This window comes from Photinus pyralis, unplaced genomic scaffold, assembly GCF_008802855.1.
Source record: "Photinus pyralis isolate 1611_PpyrPB1 unplaced genomic scaffold, Ppyr1.3 Ppyr1.4_LG1, whole genome shotgun sequence".
Taxonomy (NCBI): domain Eukaryota; kingdom Metazoa; phylum Arthropoda; class Insecta; order Coleoptera; family Lampyridae; genus Photinus; species Photinus pyralis.
In genome coordinates this window covers 4,974,178-4,996,499 of record NW_022170249.1, presented here as the reverse complement: position 1 = coordinate 4,996,499, position 22,322 = coordinate 4,974,178, and the positions used below count along the sequence as shown (strand labels likewise).

The following is a 22,322-nucleotide window of genomic DNA, read 5'->3' as shown; positions in this document are numbered from 1 at the left end:
CTTAAGTGAAGTTCTATCATAATTATATGAAGTGTCCAATCCGAAGATATCACTCCCCTCCCTCCCTCTTTGTCTTTTCCCCTTGCCAATAATTCGGCCCTCTCCTTTTTATCTCTAAAGAATGAGCGTAGAGGGGCGTGGGTCGAGTAAGATAGACGCGGGTAGCGGGAAATTCAAATATTAATCTTTAAACATAGTGCGCAACAGTACTACATGGGTGTACTACATGGTGTATAATCTAAGTGATATCTTCGGATTGGACACTTCATATAATTATGATCGAACTTCACTTAAGGTAAGTTCGCTTGATCACTAATTTTTCGCCTCTCCAATGAAGTGGACGGTATGAATTTTTCTAGGGCCGTAGTAGATGTCGATTTGGCGCCATCTATTAGTTATTTTACGATTTATAATGGCGGAAAAGAGAAGAATTGTTGTTTTACGTGTTTCGGAACAATTTTTTGGCAATTATTTTTTATTCAAACCTTGTCCCGATAATAACAAACACAACAAACAAAGAATTATCTAATTTAGTGCAGTCGTTCTGAAGTGATGGGACGTACATACATACAATTCGGCGATTCACATTTATTTATATAGATAGATTATCTTTTGTTTTTTTTTTGCGCTGTTATTACAGTTCATTGTTCCAACTAATTGTATTATTTTCGGATTATTTTGGTAACCCAATTTAACTTCTGGGGATTGTTTTACGGAAAGAACCTACATACAGTAAATACCTACGTAGTATAATAGTTTTAAAGCTATAAAAATGAAATTGTTATTAAGGAAGTTTGTGATTTGTTTTATCTTCGATCATAACTCTATAGTGTCATAAATCGTTGAAAAAGTGATTATACTCTCGTTTAGCAAAATTGATTGCGTTGCGTGTTTATCATCTCAAGTTCATGTACATACTCGTATATAGAAAACATTTCCAAATGTTGTTTTGATGTCAAGCGCGCTAATTGATGCTGTGGAGATAATATAAAGGGAGGCCAATTCGATATGATTATTTTGGCACTGTGCAGCAGTTAAGGTGGCGTTTACAAAAGTGCAAAGGTTGCCTTGCGATTTCCTCAATAACTTTGTTTCGAGGTAAAAAAAAATAAACTTGTGTTAACGACCAAAAGGGTTGAAGCTTGTGAATGAAGTTAAGGTTGATAACAAATTATTATCAGTGTGTGATAAAAATGAAAGACATATATTTTATATGGGAGTTTTTTTAACAACTTATTGGAAACAAATTTCCAATTTTTCAAAACGCCACCTTAATGGTGAATCTTGGATAATAAAACGATCAGCACATGTACATTAGAAGTTTCGTTACTATAAAACCACAAATGCGAGTGTTTATTAAGATTGGCGTGGGAAAGTTTCGAATAGGTTCTCAGATTTATCATCCTGTATATTAGAAGACTGCACAATTTTTAGTTTTGCCACATTCATAATTTCAGCCATTTTTCCCAGTGGCAAAGGATGGGGATGTTGAACTTCTACTACTGATGGCGTAGTTAAAAATTAAAAATGTATGTGCTTTAAGTAACTTTATTTTGTCAATAGTTGTTTTTCATTGACACGATTGCCCTACGCGAAGAATAATGACTGTCCCCACTTTTGATGACCGCGTGGATAACGGTAGGGTCATAGTTCATTTGCGCAAACAAGCCTGGCTTTACAATGGATAATGTTGACTAAATAAGCATTTTAATTTTCAAACGCTTTCTTATGCAGAATTGAAAACAGTTAGCCGCATCAGTGAATGAAGTATATAAACAGTCCATTTTTGCCGATTGCACTTCCTCATCAGCCATCAGTGTAAATGAAGGCCGATGAAGTCGTTCAAGTTCCCTTTAAAATTGAATCAATCAATCCTTATTAGCATTGTTTCATTGATTGTTTGCTCTGTTGTACATGTTTCAGTACGTTTGCCAATTGGGCGAATGAATTGCATTGAGAATTGGAACTGTTGCTATCCAATCAATACTGGTTCTATTTTAGTAACAATTCATCATAAGGTTTGCTGACAACCGAATGGGCAATTTAGCTGTAAGGAACACTCGCATATAATTTTTACATACAGGTTCGAGTACAGGTTGTAACAAATGTGTCAAAAAAATTATTTGGTTCATGCTCGGGTTCATGTAAAAATCCCAGAAGTCTGTATTTTCTCAGAAACCGTAACGCATATCACATATAAGGTTAGAACTAAAGTCTTTTACGAGTATAGGTACCCTTTGATTCTCTGCAATTTGCTTATTTTATTTTTTCAAAAATCCCCACCCAAAAATGGTCCATCCGTGAACGGGAATTCTGCTCCTGCAGAAATTCGGTATCTACATTTTTTTTTAAATTTCAAAAAATACTGCAATTCTTGGCGTGAAGGAAAAATTCAAATTATTTCGAATTATAAAAAATTAAAATTTTACATATTGTTTATTAACATGTACCTAGGTACCGTGGTGTGCTATTTTGGTTGAGATTGCAGTGTAGGTAGGCCTCTTACCACCATTACTCTTACTACCCATGTACGATCGAAAAAATAGAAAAACTGCCTATTTTAGTTGTTTTTACGTAGAATCTAGTGGCGTAGTCCGACAAATGTTGCACCACCTTTTCTAAGGTCTAGCCACAGTTGGTGTTTTTAAAATGCACAATGAGAATACCTATCGGACAAATTTGCTGGAAAATGGAGAATATGCTCGATAGGTATTCTCGCACGATTGGGGAATTGTCCGCGGCACCGTTCTGTTGAAATCGACAAATTTCGGTTTTGCTGGCATATCTTCGAAAGTAATCGAAATTTTCTGGTTTTCTTCTCGGTCTGCTTTAAAGCATAACTTTTTAAATTGTACATTTTTTTTTTAATTTGACCATCGTCGTATCTTCTATGATTTCGGAGATCCCCATGATAGACATCCTTGTAGACAATGTATCACATTTTTCAAATTTTTGTCCGTCAGCCTGGGAGCCTGTGATGAGAATTAGCTCCGTTAATGTCTGGTTGATGGATAAGGAGTGCTCCCGCTCCCGTTTTAATCTCAGTGCATCTATCCATCTCCGATCAGATACGGATTTGGCGTTGGGATTTAAGAGTCCGAAATTATGTAGTACTCAAGCTTAATTCTAATCTGACCGTTTACATGCGGGTCGATGGCATTAGAATTGTACGAGTCTGAAACATTACTAGAATCAGACTCCAGCAGCGTCTCAATATCCACAAGCTCATCCTAGTTCGAAATCGACCCGGGTGAGTTGCTGACTCTGGGCAAGCACTGACCACACGTTGCCTTAGCAGCCTGTGTGGCTATGCTTTACTGACCCCTCAGGTTACAGGCGCTGCTTGACCCTCGCCAGGTGGTCAAGTTGCCCTGGCACCCAAATGGCAGCCTTGCAGAGCCTAAGGAGGCGGTCTTCCGGCACTACTTTTAGGTGTACAGCCTCCCGCAATTGTGGATGGTTGCCAACCACTTCCTTCCACCACGATATTCTAAGAATCTCGCCCGAGTGCCTCTAACTCTTGAACGTGAGTGCTAGTGTAGCGCCTTTTAGGGCAAACAGATGCTGGTCAAGAACTTTGGCCAGGTGTTTTTGTTCCATATCCACCTGCTTAAGCGTAAGTCTGCCCAGAGGGTTATTAGTTACGTTGATCTGCCTCTCAGCAGCTTGCTTGTAGCTACGATTGCGTGTTTCAACCTTATACACGCACCTTTGGTTAGGGCTGTTGTCTGCTCTTCTTTGTCGGCGGTTGGGTCGATATTGAGTAATCCGACCGGTGCCTCTTTTTCTTTTCGCCTACCCGTTTACCCGCCTGCCTAGAGTTAACTGTAAGAGCCTGGTTCTGAGTCCGGGTTGGTCCACGAGAGATGGCTTCTACCTCTTCTGTTTAGCGGATATGCGTTTTCGTGGTTTGGTGTGCTGAGGCTCGGTTGCCTGCAACATAGTTTGAGGGGTATCCTGAGACGCTCCCTCTGTGCCAACATTTAAACACGCATTTTCGCGTTCTAAATGCCGTTAAATACACAAATCCAAATAAACAATTACAAAAGGCATAAACTTTAAACAAAAAAATAATACGCAATTACAAACAATTCTATAAAAGGAACAATAATACCAAGACACATTTTCAAGTAAAATAAACTTTGTGCTTATTCGTAAAATTAGTCTTTCAGATTTACACTTAATAAATTGAAATATTATCATATACAGTGTCCCGTCATTATTTTTGGTGTTTAGACGGAAATAAACCCCTAAAGCAGATCTAAAAAAGCGGCAGAGCACCTCGATGTGACCCGATTGGGGCTTTGGATTTGATCCGTTTTTAATAGGCTCTTACATGTGGTAGATCGTACATATGTCAAATACGCAAAGTTTGAGCTGAATCGGTCCAAGTGTTTGGTAATTATCGTGTTCACGGACAGACGGACCCCATCGACTCCCCTACAGAGCTGGCATCGCTTTGCTCTGCCGCTAATAACGTCTGCAAGACGACAATATCTTAACAAATTTTTTGATTCGGCACTCGATTCGGCATTAGTTTCACTTTAATTCCGCGCCCTTTCGTGGTAGGAATTAAAAAAATTCTTTTGTAAAATTGGAAGGGGCATACCCGAAAACCCTCGCGAATACCTATTCGACGTGCCACCAGTCTTTCTAACTAAGAAAAAAATTAAAGATGAAATGCAAATTTCACCACTTTTTTGGGGGTGGATCCCAAACGAAACACATCGGACCTCGGTTTATTTGGAAAAAATGCTTGTCTTGATCACCCCTACTACCTAATTTGTTTTACATACTTATATGTTACACCCTGAAGATGTATGTGGTATACGGGGAAATGTCTATATACACGAAAGAACGTAGAGGGTAGTGGTAACAAAAAAGGGACAGGAATACAAAATCTGGCTAAAACGAAATTTGTTTTAAATTTGTGGTGCTCTCCGATAGATTTACTCAAACTTACGACACTTATCTTTATCTATTTGGTAAAAGGATTATACCTCAGATTATACATTTATATTACTTTGTTCATTACACGCATTTCGTCAACTTAGCCCCAGTTGCACCAACAAAATTAAGCCTTGCTTAAAGTTAAGTTGAACTTAAAATCTATGGCAACGATTATTAAGACAATCGTTGCTATGGTATTTAAGTTATGCTTAACTTTAAGGAATACTTAATTTTGAGGGTACAATTGGCCCTTAATCACATAGTGTAATCAGAGCAAATCCAAATAAAATCGCAACAATTATAAACTAATTAAAATTATCTGTGCTAATAAGCGCAAGCATTTATGGTACGTGCACACATTTTCATCATATAATCAGCCATAGCGTTGCTGATATAATAGAACTACAATTTGTCAATAATAGCATTGGTGCAAAAATGATTCGTTACCGGCGTGAACATATTTTAGTTTATAATGTATAGGTATTTTAACAGGACAACGAACTTCCGGTACTATTTGCACCATGTATGTTTACGCCCTGCATACCGATATTAATATCGCAAAAAGCATTTCGCATCAGGAGAAATTGTCCGATTAGTTCTACAAAGGTCAGAAGGCACCCAAAAGTGTCGACATACCTACTTGCTTAGAGTAAGTTCAATTTGTTCCTTATCTTTTATCGGTTATTTATAGTTAATGTTTATTGGAGCAAAGTATTTGAACTGAGCTACCTCAAAGATGGGAAAATTGCGAGGAAAATTGTTTCTATTACAAAAGTTGCCAATGTCCTATTCCAGAAAATTCACTGCATAAAGTGCATTAGTATAAATTGTGAAACGGTGCGAAGAAACCTTGACCATCGAGGCATGACTATCTCAACAAAATTGCTGTGCGTATATGGATTTTTGGTGGCTATCTCCGCGACTCATGGCCTAGTAATCTTTTTTTTTCATTGAGACCGTAAGTTTGACTAATTATTTGTGCAAGTCATTTGTGTACCTACGTACCTATTGAGATTTTGGGTACTAAATCTTGATATCATTTTTTGTTATCGGTCGTCGAGCCCGTAAAAGTTTGGCATTTTGCCAATGATATTGTTAAAGCAATAGATTTTAGATACCAAAGTTCAGTTGCATTGCAGGTGCGGAAAACTTAAGGTAAATGCACCAATAATGGGTCGCTTAAGGACGTTAACTCATATTTCTCTCGAAGTAGGACAATGACAATGACGGCAAGCCGGATTCTACTACTATCAACTTTTGTCTACAATAATCAATGGATGTAACGTTAACATGCACCTTCTAAAGTACATTAGATAATTCCAAACATTCTCGGGAGCATGTACCAATAATGAACACCCCTTATATGTGTAGATCTAATAATGGACCCCCCAAAATTGAGCCAACATTGGAATGACTATATACTATTTAAACCTGGATTTAGACAAGAAATGTTACGAACTCATGAGAATATTAAATTAGTATTTTAATAAATGGTAGATTTTACAAAAAACAGTCATGAAAAAAGTATTATAATACAAAAAAAATATAAAATATTACATTTCATTGACGGCAACTTTTTTTTTGAAAACATACGTCAATCTTCTATCAACCATTGCAACTTCGGGTTGGCTGACTACACCTAGGACTTGATTAATGGAAATGAAAGAAATGTCATTCTCAACTATAACAAACTTCATCTTTTCTGTATCTACTGATTTTAGTCCTTGTACTTTAATCCCTTCAGTACCATGTTCTTGAACTATACACAAATACGTGTATTTTGTAGACTTTCTTTTACCACCCATGAATTCTACCAAAACGTAGTTCCCTGTTTTAACTTCCTTCGTTTGTACGGCAGATTCTATGTCTTCACTTCCATCAGTTTCTACTTCCCATGGTGAATCGGATGACTCCTGTAGTGGTGGTTCCAAATCACTAGCAGTTGATTCTGATTCATCGTGTAATCGTTTTTTCTTTTTTTCTGCTGCATTCCTTTTTTTTTCTTCTGTGGTTCTTTTCTTTTCTTCTCGTTTCATTTTTCTTTCTTCTTTTTCTTCTTCTTTTTTTTTCTTTAATTCCTCTTTCTTCTTATAGTAAGTGAGCATACTTGGAGACGTACACACAGCGGGAATTTTTTCCTTCGCTCTCTTTTTTGGGCCAGCTGTTTGAACCGGCCATAAAAACGCCCTTTTAAATGGTGACGGGTAGAGACATATGTGACGTGTGACCATCCATGAAAAAAACCACTGGTCTGGCTATATTGGTCAATGTTAACCACGGTTCGAATATAATCGCCATATATTCGTAAAACGTTTCTTGCGTCATCCAGCCATTTTCTGACCTTCCCATTGCCCATCCAGGTGGTACCGAATGAGCTATGTTGGCGGGAATTCTTGCGTACCTGTAAAGTTTCCACTACTGGCAAATGCAAGTACTTAGAAGAACTGTGGATATGAATCAAAAAAGAATAATAAATACGTACCTATACACAATCATCGGTGGTGCAAGCTGACCTGCAGCATTTGCAGTAATCAAAACCGTCAAATTTTCTTTTTCATCAGCACCAGCGGCTGTATAAACATTCTTAATTCCCTTTTCGGCCAATACTTTTCCAGGTTTTGGATTTAAAAAAAACGCAGTTTCGTCCGTATTAAAAATGCGTGCAGGGTCTTCGAATGCTGCTTGAAGTTGGTTTTCTTTGACATAAGATTCCACTTCGTTAAACCACCTATCAAGATCTTCTTGTTGGACATCTCTTCTTCGTGACGTCAAATTTTGACTAGTTCGGTCACTTATTTGCGGATGACGTTTTCGAAAACACTCATACCATTTTCTTCCTGGTCTTGTCTTCCCTTCTGCAAATGTCACTCCAACCTCACTTGCCAGCTTTTCTACGCTGTAAAGCAAGGTTTCTTTAGATACAGGAAATCCTGCTTTAGCCATGGTTTTAATCCAAAACACGATTATTCTTTCGTGTTCCTCACATAAAACTGTGGATGGTCCTGTTTTGGTAGCTAATATTCCTCCCTTTGATTTCCGAAGGAGGGTCGCTCGTGGTATGGAATGGGAATGGGATCGAATTAGTATTTCATGCCATGCATATTTCAACCTTAAGCACGATTTTGGCGCATGCTCCTATATTGGGCCACGTGGCCCAATATAGGCGCCCTGGACATTTTAATGTTCCTAAAATGAACCCCCCTAAAATTAATTGATATTTCGTTTTTTTTAAATAGATTTATATAACATGACTTAAAGAAAGCTCTCTAAGTTAGTATAAGGTCTCATTCTGGTGAAAAATAAGAAATACGAAAGTAAAATAAAAATGACGAATTAACTTACCTCCTTAGCATGAACGTTTAAAAAAACTACTGAACACTGAGAAGTACAACGACACTACATAAATGCTTTCATTGTTTAAAATACAGCAACACGATCATAACGCGACCCTTTTCAGGTACTTCTGTAATGAATAGGCTTACTCATTGTTTATATACCACTTCCCCTCAATGTCGGGAATTCTTGTTTTTAAGGCATTATTTTCAGTGACTCATTTTTGGTGCGTGGTCCATTTTAGGTGCTTTTACCTTACTACATACCGAAATCCTCTCGGGTAGGAAAATAAACTACATATGGCGTTGTTTCTCCAATTTTCAAAAAAATGCAAAATAAAATTCTTTGAAATAAACTTCATTGAATCCAGGACCGGATTAAGAGTATTATGGTCTCTAATATTCCGAAGGCAAATATGGATATTCCGGAATCGACTACAATCGTTTCAATTTAGGTATAGTTGAGATGCATCATAACCTCGATCATAACGTATCATCCAAGCTTAAGCTTGAATATTTTGTACTATAATTGGCAATGTTTTTCTTTATTTAAAAAATGAATTTTAAACTCAAATACTCGAATTCGTAATATTCTTGACCGTGATCCATATTTTGTTGCCTCAACCGGAATTAGTTGACATCCATTTAAGTTTATTGTGAAACATCGCATAGAAGCTGAAAAATACTACTGTTATTAACTGGTACAAGTAAACAAAGCTTTGCATAATCTATTATGTCCAAAAGAAGATAAACAAAGTGGCACGTGGAAGAAAATTATGACAAACACCTGACAATACATATTCATTAAGCTCTACCTATATTTCGAGATCGTGTTGTATCATTTAAATTGCTTAGTGAAAGTATTTCCAATTTTATACTGATTATATCGTGTATCTTACCTACGTATTGTACTAACAACAAAGGCACGAACACTTAGAAGCATTCATAGTTTTTTTGTTAACTTGCACACGACACGTTTATCATCACGAAAAAAACAAACGGTTCTATGGCTCCGGAAAAATCGTCAGACACTTACGCATTTTTTTTGCATTAACAATTTTGTACACAGGGTGTTTCAAGTGCGAAATATGACGTAGAGATTAATTTTTGTAGTGCAACGCCCAGTAGAATGTGTTAATTTACAATTTTACGATCGGTTCTGAATACTTTTCGTCTAACACACCACGCGGTTAATGTGGACGATTTTTGAAGTGGCATATTGCTTATGCTAATGAAACATACGACAGGAAATACAGGTGATTTAAAGTATACAATTGTTTTCCGATTTCAGAAATGTCTTGAAATAAATGGACAACAGATTTAATATGAGTTGCAGTATGCAATGTGTAGATATAGGTAGGTGTTTCATTTTCAGTAGTCTATATTTCGCCAGATTTGAAAAGGCGTCGAATTTAGGTGTACGACAAATATTCAAACTAAATATGCGACAATATGCAGGGCCGAGTGCTGCAGGGCGTTCCATCTAAATAAATTAACGCCAATGTCACACGTTCCACAGGAGACACCCTGGAGATAAGATTTTAATGCAAAACAACGCACCAATCGACGAGTAGGATTTTTCGAGATCACGAAAACCAGAATTGTTTCTCTGGTCATAGATATTAGACACTAATAGAAGTGAAACCGAATTCATCAGATGCAGTATTTGGCAGTAAATCGCCTCCGCCACAATCTAGATTTAAAGTCTACCTACAACGATATATTTTCGAAAATAGACGTTGAAGTATTTTTCTGCTACTCAATCGTCCCCCGTTCGGTTTTCCCTATTCCGTTCTGGGTCCATTGGAATATAATTGGCCCCAAATGAAAAGGAAATTAAACTAATTTAATAGGTACAATCCACTTGAGTAATTTGTAGTAAATTTTCCATTGTCCTTGTCGAGATAATTGAACTTTTAGACGTTGCTATCCTGTCGTCTACGTTACTATCCTGTCGTCTACGTCAAAATAAGTACCAGTGTGATTTGATTGAATTAAGGTCAAAAACACGAATCGCTCCGGGAATCGATCGCAGACAAACTGCTTTGTAGTTTGTTAATTGATCATTTAAAAATGAAGTTCAAACTTGCGCCACCTCAACATTCTTCCTGACTTCCTACTCGTACGTCATTATGCAAAATCGAATTATACACAACACATGCCGTATGCTTGCATATTGAGAGGAACAGATGACTCGAACCCGCTAAAAATTCCTCATTTACTTTACTGGTTGAAGTAATTTTCCTATAAATTTTTGTTTAGAAAGCCGCTACACTATCCTACTTCATCACCGTAAATCGTATATGTGATGCTGTCAATGTGGTCAAAATTTTGTTATCCGCATTTAGGACATACGAAGTTTGAGTTTTTATTAAATGCGTTTTGATTTGATCAACCTGTAGAGAATTAGAATGATTTCTAATATTGTAGCCATAGCCTTTCGTAGTGATACGTTTCTGGTCTGAGTTCATGTCTATATTTGGAGACAAAGGTGCGTCAATTTTCTTTGGGAGAATTTCAAACGCACTATATACTGCTACTTTTTTATGTGGATTATCACATGGTAGTCCAAAAATTGCCGTGGGGGTACGAAACGTACGTTCTTGTTTTAAATCGGTAATAAGTGAAATGGAATATATATCAAAACAAAACGTTTAATCACAAGGACTTGCTGAATTTTGCACAAACTTTGCATTAACCGCATTTTATTTTGTTACAGAGCATTATCCACTGTAAATGCCACAATCGCACCCAAATCGACCATTACTTGGGTAACTAAGGAGGAAAGTAGAGATTTTATGGCAGTATTTCCCGATTTGGTCAGGGACCTTACGGACGATGAAGAGTATCCAGACATACCCCTAGTTACGAAAAGATTTGCAAAGGTTTTGCAATACAACGTACCGCTCGGGAAGAAAACCAGAGGTCTTAGCACGGTGGCATCCTATAAATTAATAGCAACTCCCGAAGATCTCACCAATGAAAATGTTCGTCTCGCACAAATATTGGGATGGTGTGTGGAATTGGTAAGTAATTAAAACGCTTGCGAATTGTTTAAATGAGAAATCCTCATTCTGAAATGGCGCAATTGGAACAAGATACGAAAAATCGCATATCTTGAGTAGGGGAATTTTTGACACTCAACACTTAAACATTTGTTCTTTCTGTGCAAATCCAAGTTTAACTTTTTAATACTGATCAAACCCCCGTTTTTAGTGGAATTTTCGAAAGAAATTCCCCGTTTGTGATATTTCTGTCAGCCCTTCTGTCTCGTCTAACGAAAGTCGTGTTTCTGAATTCGAGTCGAGTGTCAAAAAATTCCCGTACTGAAAATTGTATATGGGACTTCGTATCGTGTTATATCTTAATATACCATATGTGAAATACATCTGCACACAGACATTTTTCAACGATCTTTTTTCGCTCACCTTACGTGTTATCAGTAGGTAATCTACACGAGAAATGCCCTATAGTCCAGTGAAATTAGCGCAATTTTGGACAAATAAAAACATTAATCGGTAAAGATCTGAATTTTGGTATACACGTTTATTGGGACTTTCTATTGAACGTACTAACTAAAAGTCCCTGTCAAAATCTGTTGCGCTTAGGCAGCCATCTTGGAAAAACTGTACAATTTTTCAGTGTTTTGTCCATATCTCGGTAACAATTACTGATACGAAGAAATAGTTTAGATAAAGAATATAGTTTACTAAATTCCCTATAAAATATAGTATTCGCATTTTTTTGTATCTCCAATACTTTAGGTGCAATCTGTTGTTGAATACGTCAGAACGCGTTTAGGCCCCGTTTTGTAATTGTAGGAAGGAGGCCGTTTTTTTATGACTACACAAGCACTTATCGTCAAGACCGGAATGGAAATATCTCTGTCTGCAAGTTTTGTCATTGTTGCCGCAGGATCTCCTTGTTCTACTAACTGCATTGGCCCCGCAAGACAATAAAATGTTTTTCATGAAACCATAAAAGGGAAGAATTGAGTGAAAAATATACTTCTGGAGTATCTGACACTGAAGGGTCCCGTTCCAAATTCAGTGCTCTCATTACTATTCTGCAATTGTAAAAAAGGATGTATCTTATCTTGTGGATGTCGGAAATCAGACTAAAATGCGCAGCGATTTGTGGACATTGCCAATTTTTCAATAAATTTAATGATTTTTTCATTCATTCATAATCTTTTCAGTTCATAAAGCTGTAAAAAGCTATCTGTGCGACAGTTTAGACAGTTCAGGATTCCTTATTTGATGTCGGATTATAGCTAAAGTATTGGACAAAATGTTAATATGCTTTTTTATGGGTAAATAAACTATATTTATTATCTAATCTATTTTTCCGTATATGTCTATATCATGTTTCGCTGCATTTTCGCTCACGATTTTATTTTTGTAGCTGTTGGTTGTTGAAATGTTTTTTAGCTTTTTTTGTCGAGTACAATTGAAATACCAATAAAATTTAACTGTGTGTAGGTATTGATCGCAAACAAGTAAGAAGTCCAAGGAGTAAGAGTAATTAATGTTATAATGCTTTTGTTTTTTTATTTACTTCTCGACTAGATAATGGAAATTTGGTGTTTATGGCCCTTATAATATGCCACTCAGTGTGCTATCAAACGTCCTCCTTGCTATCTGAATCTGTCTGTTATTGTTTATATGCAAATTACCTTATTATATAAGGTGGGTAGTTTTGAAACGAAAATAGTTTATTTAAATTAGACAGTGAATAATCTCAAATTTACATACTCTCACCAGATTAAATATTGTGAGTCAATCTTATCCACATGTACAGATATCTAAATGTATACCTATACCTATACAGCGAGCGTGTTTTCCTTAAAAACTTTATTTCATGAATTGTTGTAATTATGTCATGAGAAGTCAGCATTACTTAATAATTTCAAAATATGGGTATATGATGCAACATACCCAACTCGCATAAATTTATAACGTAAAGCTTTAACTTTTTTGTTTGTCAGTACATCAAACGTCATAATTAACAAATTATTTCTTTTGTGAAAGAGTAATTTAAAATCAAAGTCCACCTTAGCTGAAGAAACTGAAAAGCTTTTTACTTGGATTGGAAGTCAATATAACTTATCCAAATGAGAAAATTTCCGCTTTGCATTCCACTTTCTAAAAAAACTAGTCAATTTGGACACAGGAGTTTGCATTTCCAAATCTGAGACTTTTGGCAATTTCTCAGCACTCATAATAAAACGGATTAAGTAAAGCATAGATCTTAAGACTAATCCTGAAAATAATTTATCTGTCTCGTTTGGATTACAAAAAAACAATTTATTTTGATTTGATACAAATTTCGAATTAAAAAACAGTCTGTTTTAGGCGTATTTGGACTTAAAATAATGACGTGAAAATTTTGATTTAACTAGAAAATATGTTGTCTAAATCAGATTCTTTAAATAGAACAGAAGTGTATTTTCAATATTTTCTCATAGAAGAAAGTTTGGGATTTTTTAAATGAGTTCCACAGGATTCATGTAAAAAGCGCCAGGATTAAAATTCTCGTTGACTGTTCATGCAAATCTTTTGCAATTATGTTTTATTTGTTTCCTAGTTGCATTCATCCTTCCTGATCAATGATGACATCATGGACAGCTCTGAAACACGCAGAGGCTCACCCTGTTGGTACTTAGTGGAAGGCGTGGGAATGCAAGCCATAAACGACGCGTTATTAATTGAAAATGGATTATATATGCTACTTAAAAAATATTTCTTCAATCATCACTGCTACGTTCCGGCCATGGAGTTATTCCATGAAACAGTGATGAAAACAACAATGGGACAAACTCTAGATGTACTTTGTATGAAAAATGGCAAACCTGCGTTTGAAACGTTTACTATGAACAGATATAATTCCATAGTCAAGTACAAAACTGCATTTTATTCCTTTCAATTGCCAGTAGCGCTGGCTATGTATTTAGCTGGAAAATATGATGCGGAATTGCACAGGCAAGCTACAACAATTCTATTAGAAATGGGTCACTACTTCCAAGTACAGGTGAGAGCCTTAAGTACCTTTTTCTGTTATTCAATGTGTCAATTTTGTAGGATGACTTTTTGGATTGCTTTGGGGATTCCTCCGTAATGGGTAAAAAAGGGACTGATATTCAAGATGGTAAATGTTCATGGTTGGCAGTACTGGCCCTTCAACGTGCTTCGGCCGACCAAAGAAAAATCTTTGAACAAAATTATGGTAAACCAAATCCAGAAAGTGTGGCTATAATCCGTGGGTTATATGAAGATCTTGGTCTTCCTAATACCTTTGCAATTTATGAAGAAGAAAACTACAATCTTATTAGGACACATATTCAGCAAACTTCACAAGGTTTACCTCACAAACTGTTCTTTAAATTCTTAGATAGTTTTTATAGAAGAGACTCGTAAGCTTTCATATTTTTGTGCAGTAGATCTATGTGTACATGTAATATAATTATAGGATTTTATGTAGGTAGATTATAAGTTGTGTGTGTGTGTGTGTGTAACTTAGTGTACGATTTTGTTTATATCTCTTGTAATATAAGATATATAAATAGTATGAAGATCTGTCTTTCTGTTAAACAAAAAGTATCGAGACCAAAATGAAATCTAAGATTGAGGTCACAGGTAATGTATAATAACTTTCTTTTGTTTAAATAAAAAAAATTACATTTTAATCAAGTAGGCCTATTTGATAATCTAAAAATTCACTATTGCTCCAATTAATAAGAAGAATCTTGTAATTTGTTTTGACATTTTTGAGTTTCTTCTATCAAAAAGTGAAAATTTGTGAATCGACGAATAAGCACATACTTGGAAGCACTGTGTGTAATAAGCAGAGGTAGATGAACTATCTAGTATTAGCACAAAGTGAGTCCAGTTATGGTCAATGCAAGACAAAAGAAAGTGAAACTATACAGGCTCTGTGGAGTCTTATGTAGTTTTTGTAGGAAAGTCATGATCACTGGCAATATCACAAAACTTGAAACAAACTGTAAAAGATACGGAAAAATGTATAGAAGATAAATTGCAGCATGTTTAGCGGTGGACTTGCGCCGTACGCAATCAACATTCACATTCATGGCCTTTTCTCGCTCTTCAACGGTGTAAAGATGACACTTCTTTCAATCCTTCGCTTCCTTCTTTTTCTAACGATATATTTTAGAAGAAAAAAGAGCGCGCTCGGGGGATTCGAACCCACGTTGCAGTTCCTCTATGCACCATTCTGTCACTTATAAAGCGACAAACTAATAGGTATAATTAACAATAATCTTAAATGTATTTTATTACTCCGAAGTGCATTAAATATGCTTTAAATGTGTATACAGTAGAGTCCCGGTAATTCGAGTTGAATGGGACTGAAGCTATCTCGCGCTGTGAAAAACTCTAATTATACGGAACATTAACAGAAAAACAGGTAGGAGTTGGGCGTTAAGAAAACTACAGTATGTATTGTTTAAGTGATTTAAAACCGCATTCACATTTTATTAAACTAAATACATAATATGTACCTACAAATTGAACGTTAAAAAATAAAAAGGACTTCAAACATCTTATGTTTTGAAAAAGTCTTCAGTAGTCTGTCTTATTAGCGTGGAAGTTAAGCACTGGTTGCCTCGAGGCCTATCAAGGTTCGCTCCACAGACCATCAGTTCGCTCTCCTTCTATTCATGAACGGCACAACCTTGATCTTTACCGAGTTAACGGAAAGACCATGGCTGCTGCACCGCCTGTCCAATAGCTTTCTGCAAAAGCTCTTTTAAGGTGTTTGGAAACTTTCCACTCATGACGATCGCGAAATCATCCGTGTATCCCTGTGTATACGCACCGTCCTTGTTCAGAGTGCAGAGGAGCTCGTTGGGCACCAGGCGCTACAGCAATGCAGACAAAACTACACACTGCTGGTCTAGTGACGGTGGCAGACCGTCTATAATACCCCAGGTCCTCTATAATCCTCGTTTTGACATCCGCAGGTAGATTAGTTCGCAGGACACTCTTAAAGAGCCTGCGAACCTTCTTACGATACTTTTCTAGGTCGCTTACCATTCTTCATATCTCGAAAGGTGCGCGAGTTCGCAGCTGCCCTCATATGACGCTATTATTACGTCCGGTACTCTTAATCTGCTTCTCTACCACGTACAGTATTTAATTGGCCAACCCCTTCAGAAGGAAGTGGTGGTCTTGGTCTCCAACAACATTCGCGGCATAACTTACTGACCAAGTTACGTTAACAATTACAACGCAAAAGTTATCCCTTGAAGAGGTAGGTAGGTATTTAACTACTTATATGCTTTATAATACGCAGAAGTAAAGATGGTCTCCCCTGGCTGGAAAAATGTTTTGGGGAATTCCCGTTGTTGGGATGTTTATCTCATTGTCCCATTCTCTAGATGGTCGTTACAATCAATACATACCACATGCCGCCCAATTAAATTGACATCTTCGCACGGAAACACCCTGACAGTTTTAACCCCCGCGAGCTGGGCTGGTATTGTTCAGCAGGAAATACCCGGAGAAAGGACACTCTACAAGTAGGTACTAAATAAAACGCCAGTCTTAAAATCCCAAACACATATACTTCGAAGTTAATGAGAGGGCGCTGAAACTAATCAATACGAAGACGGGGCAACAATAATGAAATTACGTCGGCACAACAGTCAGATATACCTATAGGTACCTAGTTATTTTGCATTCAAAATAAAGGTATTTGAAAAGAGCTACCGATTTATCCTTATATAGGTATATTTTATGTAGTCTTTCATTTAAAAGAAGTGATAACAAATTATTATTAGTATTATCATAGTATAATACAAATAGTAAGCCAACCGGTTCGCGCCAATTCTTGATGATTGTAAAAAGATGTACCGGTACATGCTGCCACCTAGTTGAGAGTAGCTCAATACGCCCATCTTAGAAACTACATTAATTATTGTCACGGAACGATCGAAGCGGGAAAATACAAAACATGTTCGGTAATCGAGTTTAAATATTCTTCCCATATCGTATTCCTATTTCATATCGTCATAATTAAGCACTATACTTGCAAGCAGAGCTGGAATGATTACCTACTCCAAACAGTATTCGAATACTGATTACAAATTACTTTATCATAAAAGTGTTTACGTAGGTATTTGATTAGGTACCTACTTTACAAAATTTGTATTTAATTATTGATTACAATTTGTAATCGATTTACTTTAGCATCGTAATTACATTAACTACATTTTTAAACTTGCATCGTGCATGCGCACGTATCCATACTTTATTTATCGTTATCGAGTTCGTTGATTCTTTGTTATTACTTATTAACGATCCTCGTGACCGTTCATAATTTTGTATTGCTGTCTGTCTGTCCGTTTGTCGCCCGTGTGCACGATAACTTTGTGTAGAAACGTCCAATCATTTTGAAAATGGGTACACATATCCTTAAGGATATAAGAAATGTCGCCATTGTTTTTCAGCTGAGTAAACTAACGCACCAAAAAGTTACAGCCCAAAAACTGCCCACACCTGAAAAGGTTTTTTATAATTTTTGTTGTTTGTACATTGAATGTCCGGTTTTCTGTGTTAGCAAATATTCCTTAAACTACGCAGATACATAAAAAATTTGCCCCAACTTTTGTATCTGCGCAATCCAATTTTTTTTTGTTAAGATGGGAAAATGAAATTTTGTACCTCGAATAGAAATAAAACTAATGCCGAATCAAGAAAATTGTTTTACAAGCTATGCTGATCTGGTGGGATCACCGAGTCAACCCCTTAAGATGTACTATGAAAACGATGGATGGGATCTCGAAGATCGTTCGGTATTCTGTTCTCTTGTATCAGATTTTTAGAAAGATATTTCAATAAATCCAGATATTCCATAAGCAAAAATATTAAAGAGAGTATAACCCGTGCACTTGGAAACAGTAAGCCAGTGTAATATAGATATTACCCTGTTGAAGTTAAACACATTTCATATGGCTAACTGTACTGGGTTCAGCGACATCTACTGAAAGGAAGATTCAATGACAATTGGTAGCACCGAATGTTGTATTATGGGCGCACACCACTTTACAAATATTCCGACTCGTGAGCCATCTAGCAATCACAAATATGAACTAACCAAAATTCAAACGCGTTGTTTTACTATTGTGTTATATTATGGTATTATATAGCTATATATGCTGTTATTATCTGTATGTAACCTTTGAATATGAAATATATTATATTCAAAGAGATGTAACCTAAATCTAGGGATGCCACCTGACACCTATACGGTTTTCATCCGGAAAGTCCGGTTTTTTAAAGGTTTGTTCGGAGTCGGGTCGCAGCATGGAAATGTCCGGGAATATCTGGATAATTCGTGACGTTGACCCCTTTATTAATAATAATAAACTGAACCATTATTGATAACGAGCGACAAGGTCACTTCCGATTGACGTGTACTGACCAAAATTTAATCAGTTAGTCCCTTGACCATTGTCTATCTATTACGGAAATCTATATGTACAATATGCATCCTGTATAGAAAATTTTTAGTGCAGAAGAAACGCGCAAGTCAAAATACTAATCTTAAGGGTGCATTGCCGCCCCCCTGCAAATTACATTACATCTTTTAAACCTATATTGACAATCATTATTCTAATCTGATATGGTACAGAGACAGAGATATTGGACAGAGACGCAGACGTCTACGAGCGTATCGTACGCCCATCGCCGCATTCGCCCATTTTTGCGGAACGCCGGTGTATCATTACTTAAAAATTCAATAACATAAATCCTAATTTATGATCCCTATTCTCCAAGAAAATTGACCCCTGCTCCCATGCAAAAAATTAAAACCCGCCGTCCCTGAACCAAACTACTTCAATACAAGAAGATAAAGTAAAAGAATCAGAATTTATTATGCTAGAAGAACGGTAAACAAAAAATTAGATGTATAATTTATGACTTCCTCTTATAAATACTATTTAAGAGGTTAATGAACAGTTTGTTCAGTAACCGGTGCGGAATTTCTTGAATACGCGTTGTAATAAACTGGTAACTTTCCTCTTCATACGTTCTAAATGCACACTGCATACCTATCCAATTCTTTATATAAGTTGCGAATGATCATTACACTTTCCGAATTCGTTCTGCCATAGTTTTGTTCAAATGTTACCCTTTGTTTTGGGGACACACGTTGGAGTGCCTCAACAGCTAGCCAGGAACACTTACCATCTTGAATGTCAGTACTATTTTTACCCATTACAGAGGGATTACCAAAACAATCCAAGTAGTCATCCTAGGAGTAATCGTATCAAAACAATCATAAGCTTCGTACCTACCTGTATTTGAAAGTATCGCCCCATGCTTAATAGAACTGTAGAGACTTGTTTGACCATTTCAGGGTCGTACTTTTTTGCCATATGCATTGCCAATAAAATAGGTAGCTCGAAAGTATACGTACTTTTGTACTTGGTCAATGAATTGTATGTATCCATAGTAGGTAAATAAATGAATTTGTGGTATTCCATCGTTCATACAGTACAGATCTAAGGCTTGACCCATATTTAATGTCACTATTATGTTCATGAATAACGTGACAACTGGAATGTAGCAATGATGATTGGAAAAATATTTCTTAAGTATCAGATATACTCCGCTTCGAACCATACATGCATCATTAAGCGCTGTCATTCCCACTCCCTCGACTAAATACCAGCAAGGTAAACCCCGGCGTGTTGTAGACGAATCTGCTACATCGTCAACAATCACACAAAATAATTGCACCTAGAAATGCGTAACAGATAAAGCATTAGGTACACTCTATAGCGGTGTATTATTAGGCCAGCGATTAACTCCAGGTACTGACCCCTAAGAAAATCCGGGAGGACCGGGAATCAATCCCGGTATCTCTTCGTTCTTAACTTAAAGACAATGAAGAAATTTGAGTGTATGACGGCTTAGAACATTGATTATAAAAGTTCGTAAATGTGGGTACCCACTTACCATTTCTACGCACCATCCCATTACATTCGCCAACCGAATATTCTCACTTGTGAGATTTTCTGGATCTTCTAATGCTTTGTAACATGCTACTGTGGTGAGGCCTCTAGATTTTTTTCCCAAGGGTACGTTATATTCCAACACTTTTGCCAGTCTTTTGCAGCTTACTTCCATATCTGGGTATTGTCTATTGTTCGTAAGTTCTCTAACAATGTCAGGAAACACCGACAGAAATTCGTCCTCTTTTGTTATCCATTCGTTAGTTGTTTTGGAATATTTTGTAGTAGCAGGTATGGTCCTGAAATATATAAAAAAATTATCAAAGTCCTCGTGTAAGATAGAAGGCATTTTTGTGTGGCAGATCACTGTTTTATTGGCCAGTAGTGTTGACTCCGCCATCAATAAGATCTTGTCGAAGGCTACCACATTCATTTTGTCGGTACCCGCTTCCCACTTCACATGCACCCGCAATTCCCGTTTGAAGTTTTGACTCCACCATCAGTAAGATCTCGTCGGGGGTTATCATATTCCCTTTGTCGGTACTCACCTCCGACGTCCCGTGCACCCGCAATTAGAGTTTCACCATCAGTAAGATCTTATCGGGGGCTACCACATTCTCTTTGTCGGTACACAGTTCCGACATCCCGTTCACTCGCAATTCGCATTTTGGTGGATTTCGCTAAAAACCCGGCACAAAATAGTACTCAATTTTTGGGGAACTTCTCATAGCTCGAGCTTCTATTGGCCACACGAGAAAGACAAACCACGATTCGAGCTTTAAGAAACTTTTGAGCGCCCAAAGTCGACTACTCTTCGAAGCGCACCGTGCAAAAGGTGGTTCATTTCACCTCTAGGAAAAAAAACAAAATTCCGCCGCGCAAGAGTTGTGCGCGTTTACAAGATCTTTCTGACGATACGGACGACGATTTGGAAACAATTGGACCAAAACTGTAGAAGAAGATAGGAAAAAACTGAAAAACCTCCAGGTTAGTATGAGACGCTCGGGGATGGCGTCCAGATGTCGCCTACCCCATCCCTAAAGTTGTAAATTACACGGCTTCGATAGGTACATGGGGGGAAAAGTGTAGAAAATACAACATACCGCGTTTGGTAAAAAATGAAGTACGAGTAGGTATAATGAAGTAGAGGGCAGGAATAAATCAATATCATTTGTTAAACTTCGTAAACACACCTTACCCCTTGTTTTCGCTCATAGAATATTTCAGAAAACTGGTACATCCTTGAAGAAATGTTTCATTATTTAGAAAATTTGAAGTACTATTTAATCCACTAAGACGAAAAACTCTTCGATAATAGGTAATATATCATGGTGCTATTATTAATTAAATCTGTACCGGTAATCCAACTTGTAACAGCAGCATTTTAACGTCACATACAGGGTGATTCCTATAGTACCTGCCACCGTTTGGGAGCGTATAGGGGGTGCCTAGGGGAGTATTTTGATATAGGACACTTGGGGTCGGAAATCTAAAATAAGGGCGCCAGAACCAAATTTATCTTCTGGAATTTCACGCCTGTATGTAGGCAACCCAACCGACCGACGTTTCGCGCGGAGCGATGCAGAGCGAGTTAGCGCGAGGAAGCGACATGGGAGGGAAGGAGGGAAAACGACAGTCAAAAGCAATAACGTTTACAAGTGTTCAACGTGGCCACCGTTGTTCTCAATGCACTTCCTACATCTAGCCAACTATTATTATACTATTGCCATAGTGTTTATTCACTTGATACGCGTCGTTGCAGACGGGATTTCGTGGGTTTAAACAAAATTCTGATCAAGTGTCAGCCACACATCGCCGCCTGAGATCGCTCCGTGTGCACCGCCGGCCGGTTGGGTTGGCTACCTACAGGCGCGAAATTCCAGAAGGTAAATTTGGCTCTGGCACCCTTATTTTAGATTTCCGACCCCAAGTGTCCTATATCAAAATACTCCCCTACGTACCACCTACACGGCGCTGAAAAAATTGAGAATCAACATCACATTCCAGAACGCTCCATAAACCTGAGTAACCTGACAAATTGTAGTTAGGTTGCCTAACCA

General features: G+C 37.2%; 2 protein-coding genes and 1 pseudogene across 4 annotated transcripts; 1 reads left to right on the top strand and 2 right to left on the bottom strand.

Moving 5' to 3' along the window:
- The first annotated feature begins 260 nt into the window (after positions 1-260).
- Positions 261-14,849, top strand: LOC116178734 (farnesyl pyrophosphate synthase-like). Of its 3 annotated transcripts, none has more exons than XM_031498319.1 (4): positions 261-295; positions 11,002-11,308; positions 13,869-14,312; positions 14,363-14,849. In XM_031498319.1, the coding sequence occupies exons 1-4, from the start codon at positions 276-278 to the stop codon at positions 14,696-14,698; spliced, it is 1,107 nt and encodes a 368-aa protein (XP_031354179.1). In that variant the 5' UTR covers positions 261-275; the 3' UTR covers positions 14,699-14,849. The 3 variants fall into 3 exon arrangements, with proteins under 3 accessions (XP_031354179.1, XP_031354193.1, XP_031354187.1); XM_031498333.1 differs by lacking the exon at positions 261-295 and adding an exon at positions 9,258-9,538; XM_031498327.1 differs by lacking the exon at positions 261-295 and adding an exon at positions 9,610-9,638.
- LOC116178756 lies at positions 6,421-8,952 on the bottom strand. The gene is made up of 2 exons (XM_031498345.1): positions 7,433-8,952; positions 6,421-7,351 (listed from the first exon to the last, which is right to left on the bottom strand). Exons 1-2 carry the CDS (start codon positions 7,891-7,893, stop codon positions 7,141-7,143), a joined length of 672 nt encoding a protein of 223 aa, XP_031354205.1. The 5' UTR covers positions 7,894-8,952; the 3' UTR covers positions 6,421-7,140.
- Positions 14,850-19,198: 4,349 nt separating the features above from the next.
- Positions 19,199-21,297, bottom strand: LOC116166808 (annotated as a pseudogene).
- Positions 21,298-22,322: the final 1,025 nt, after the last annotated feature.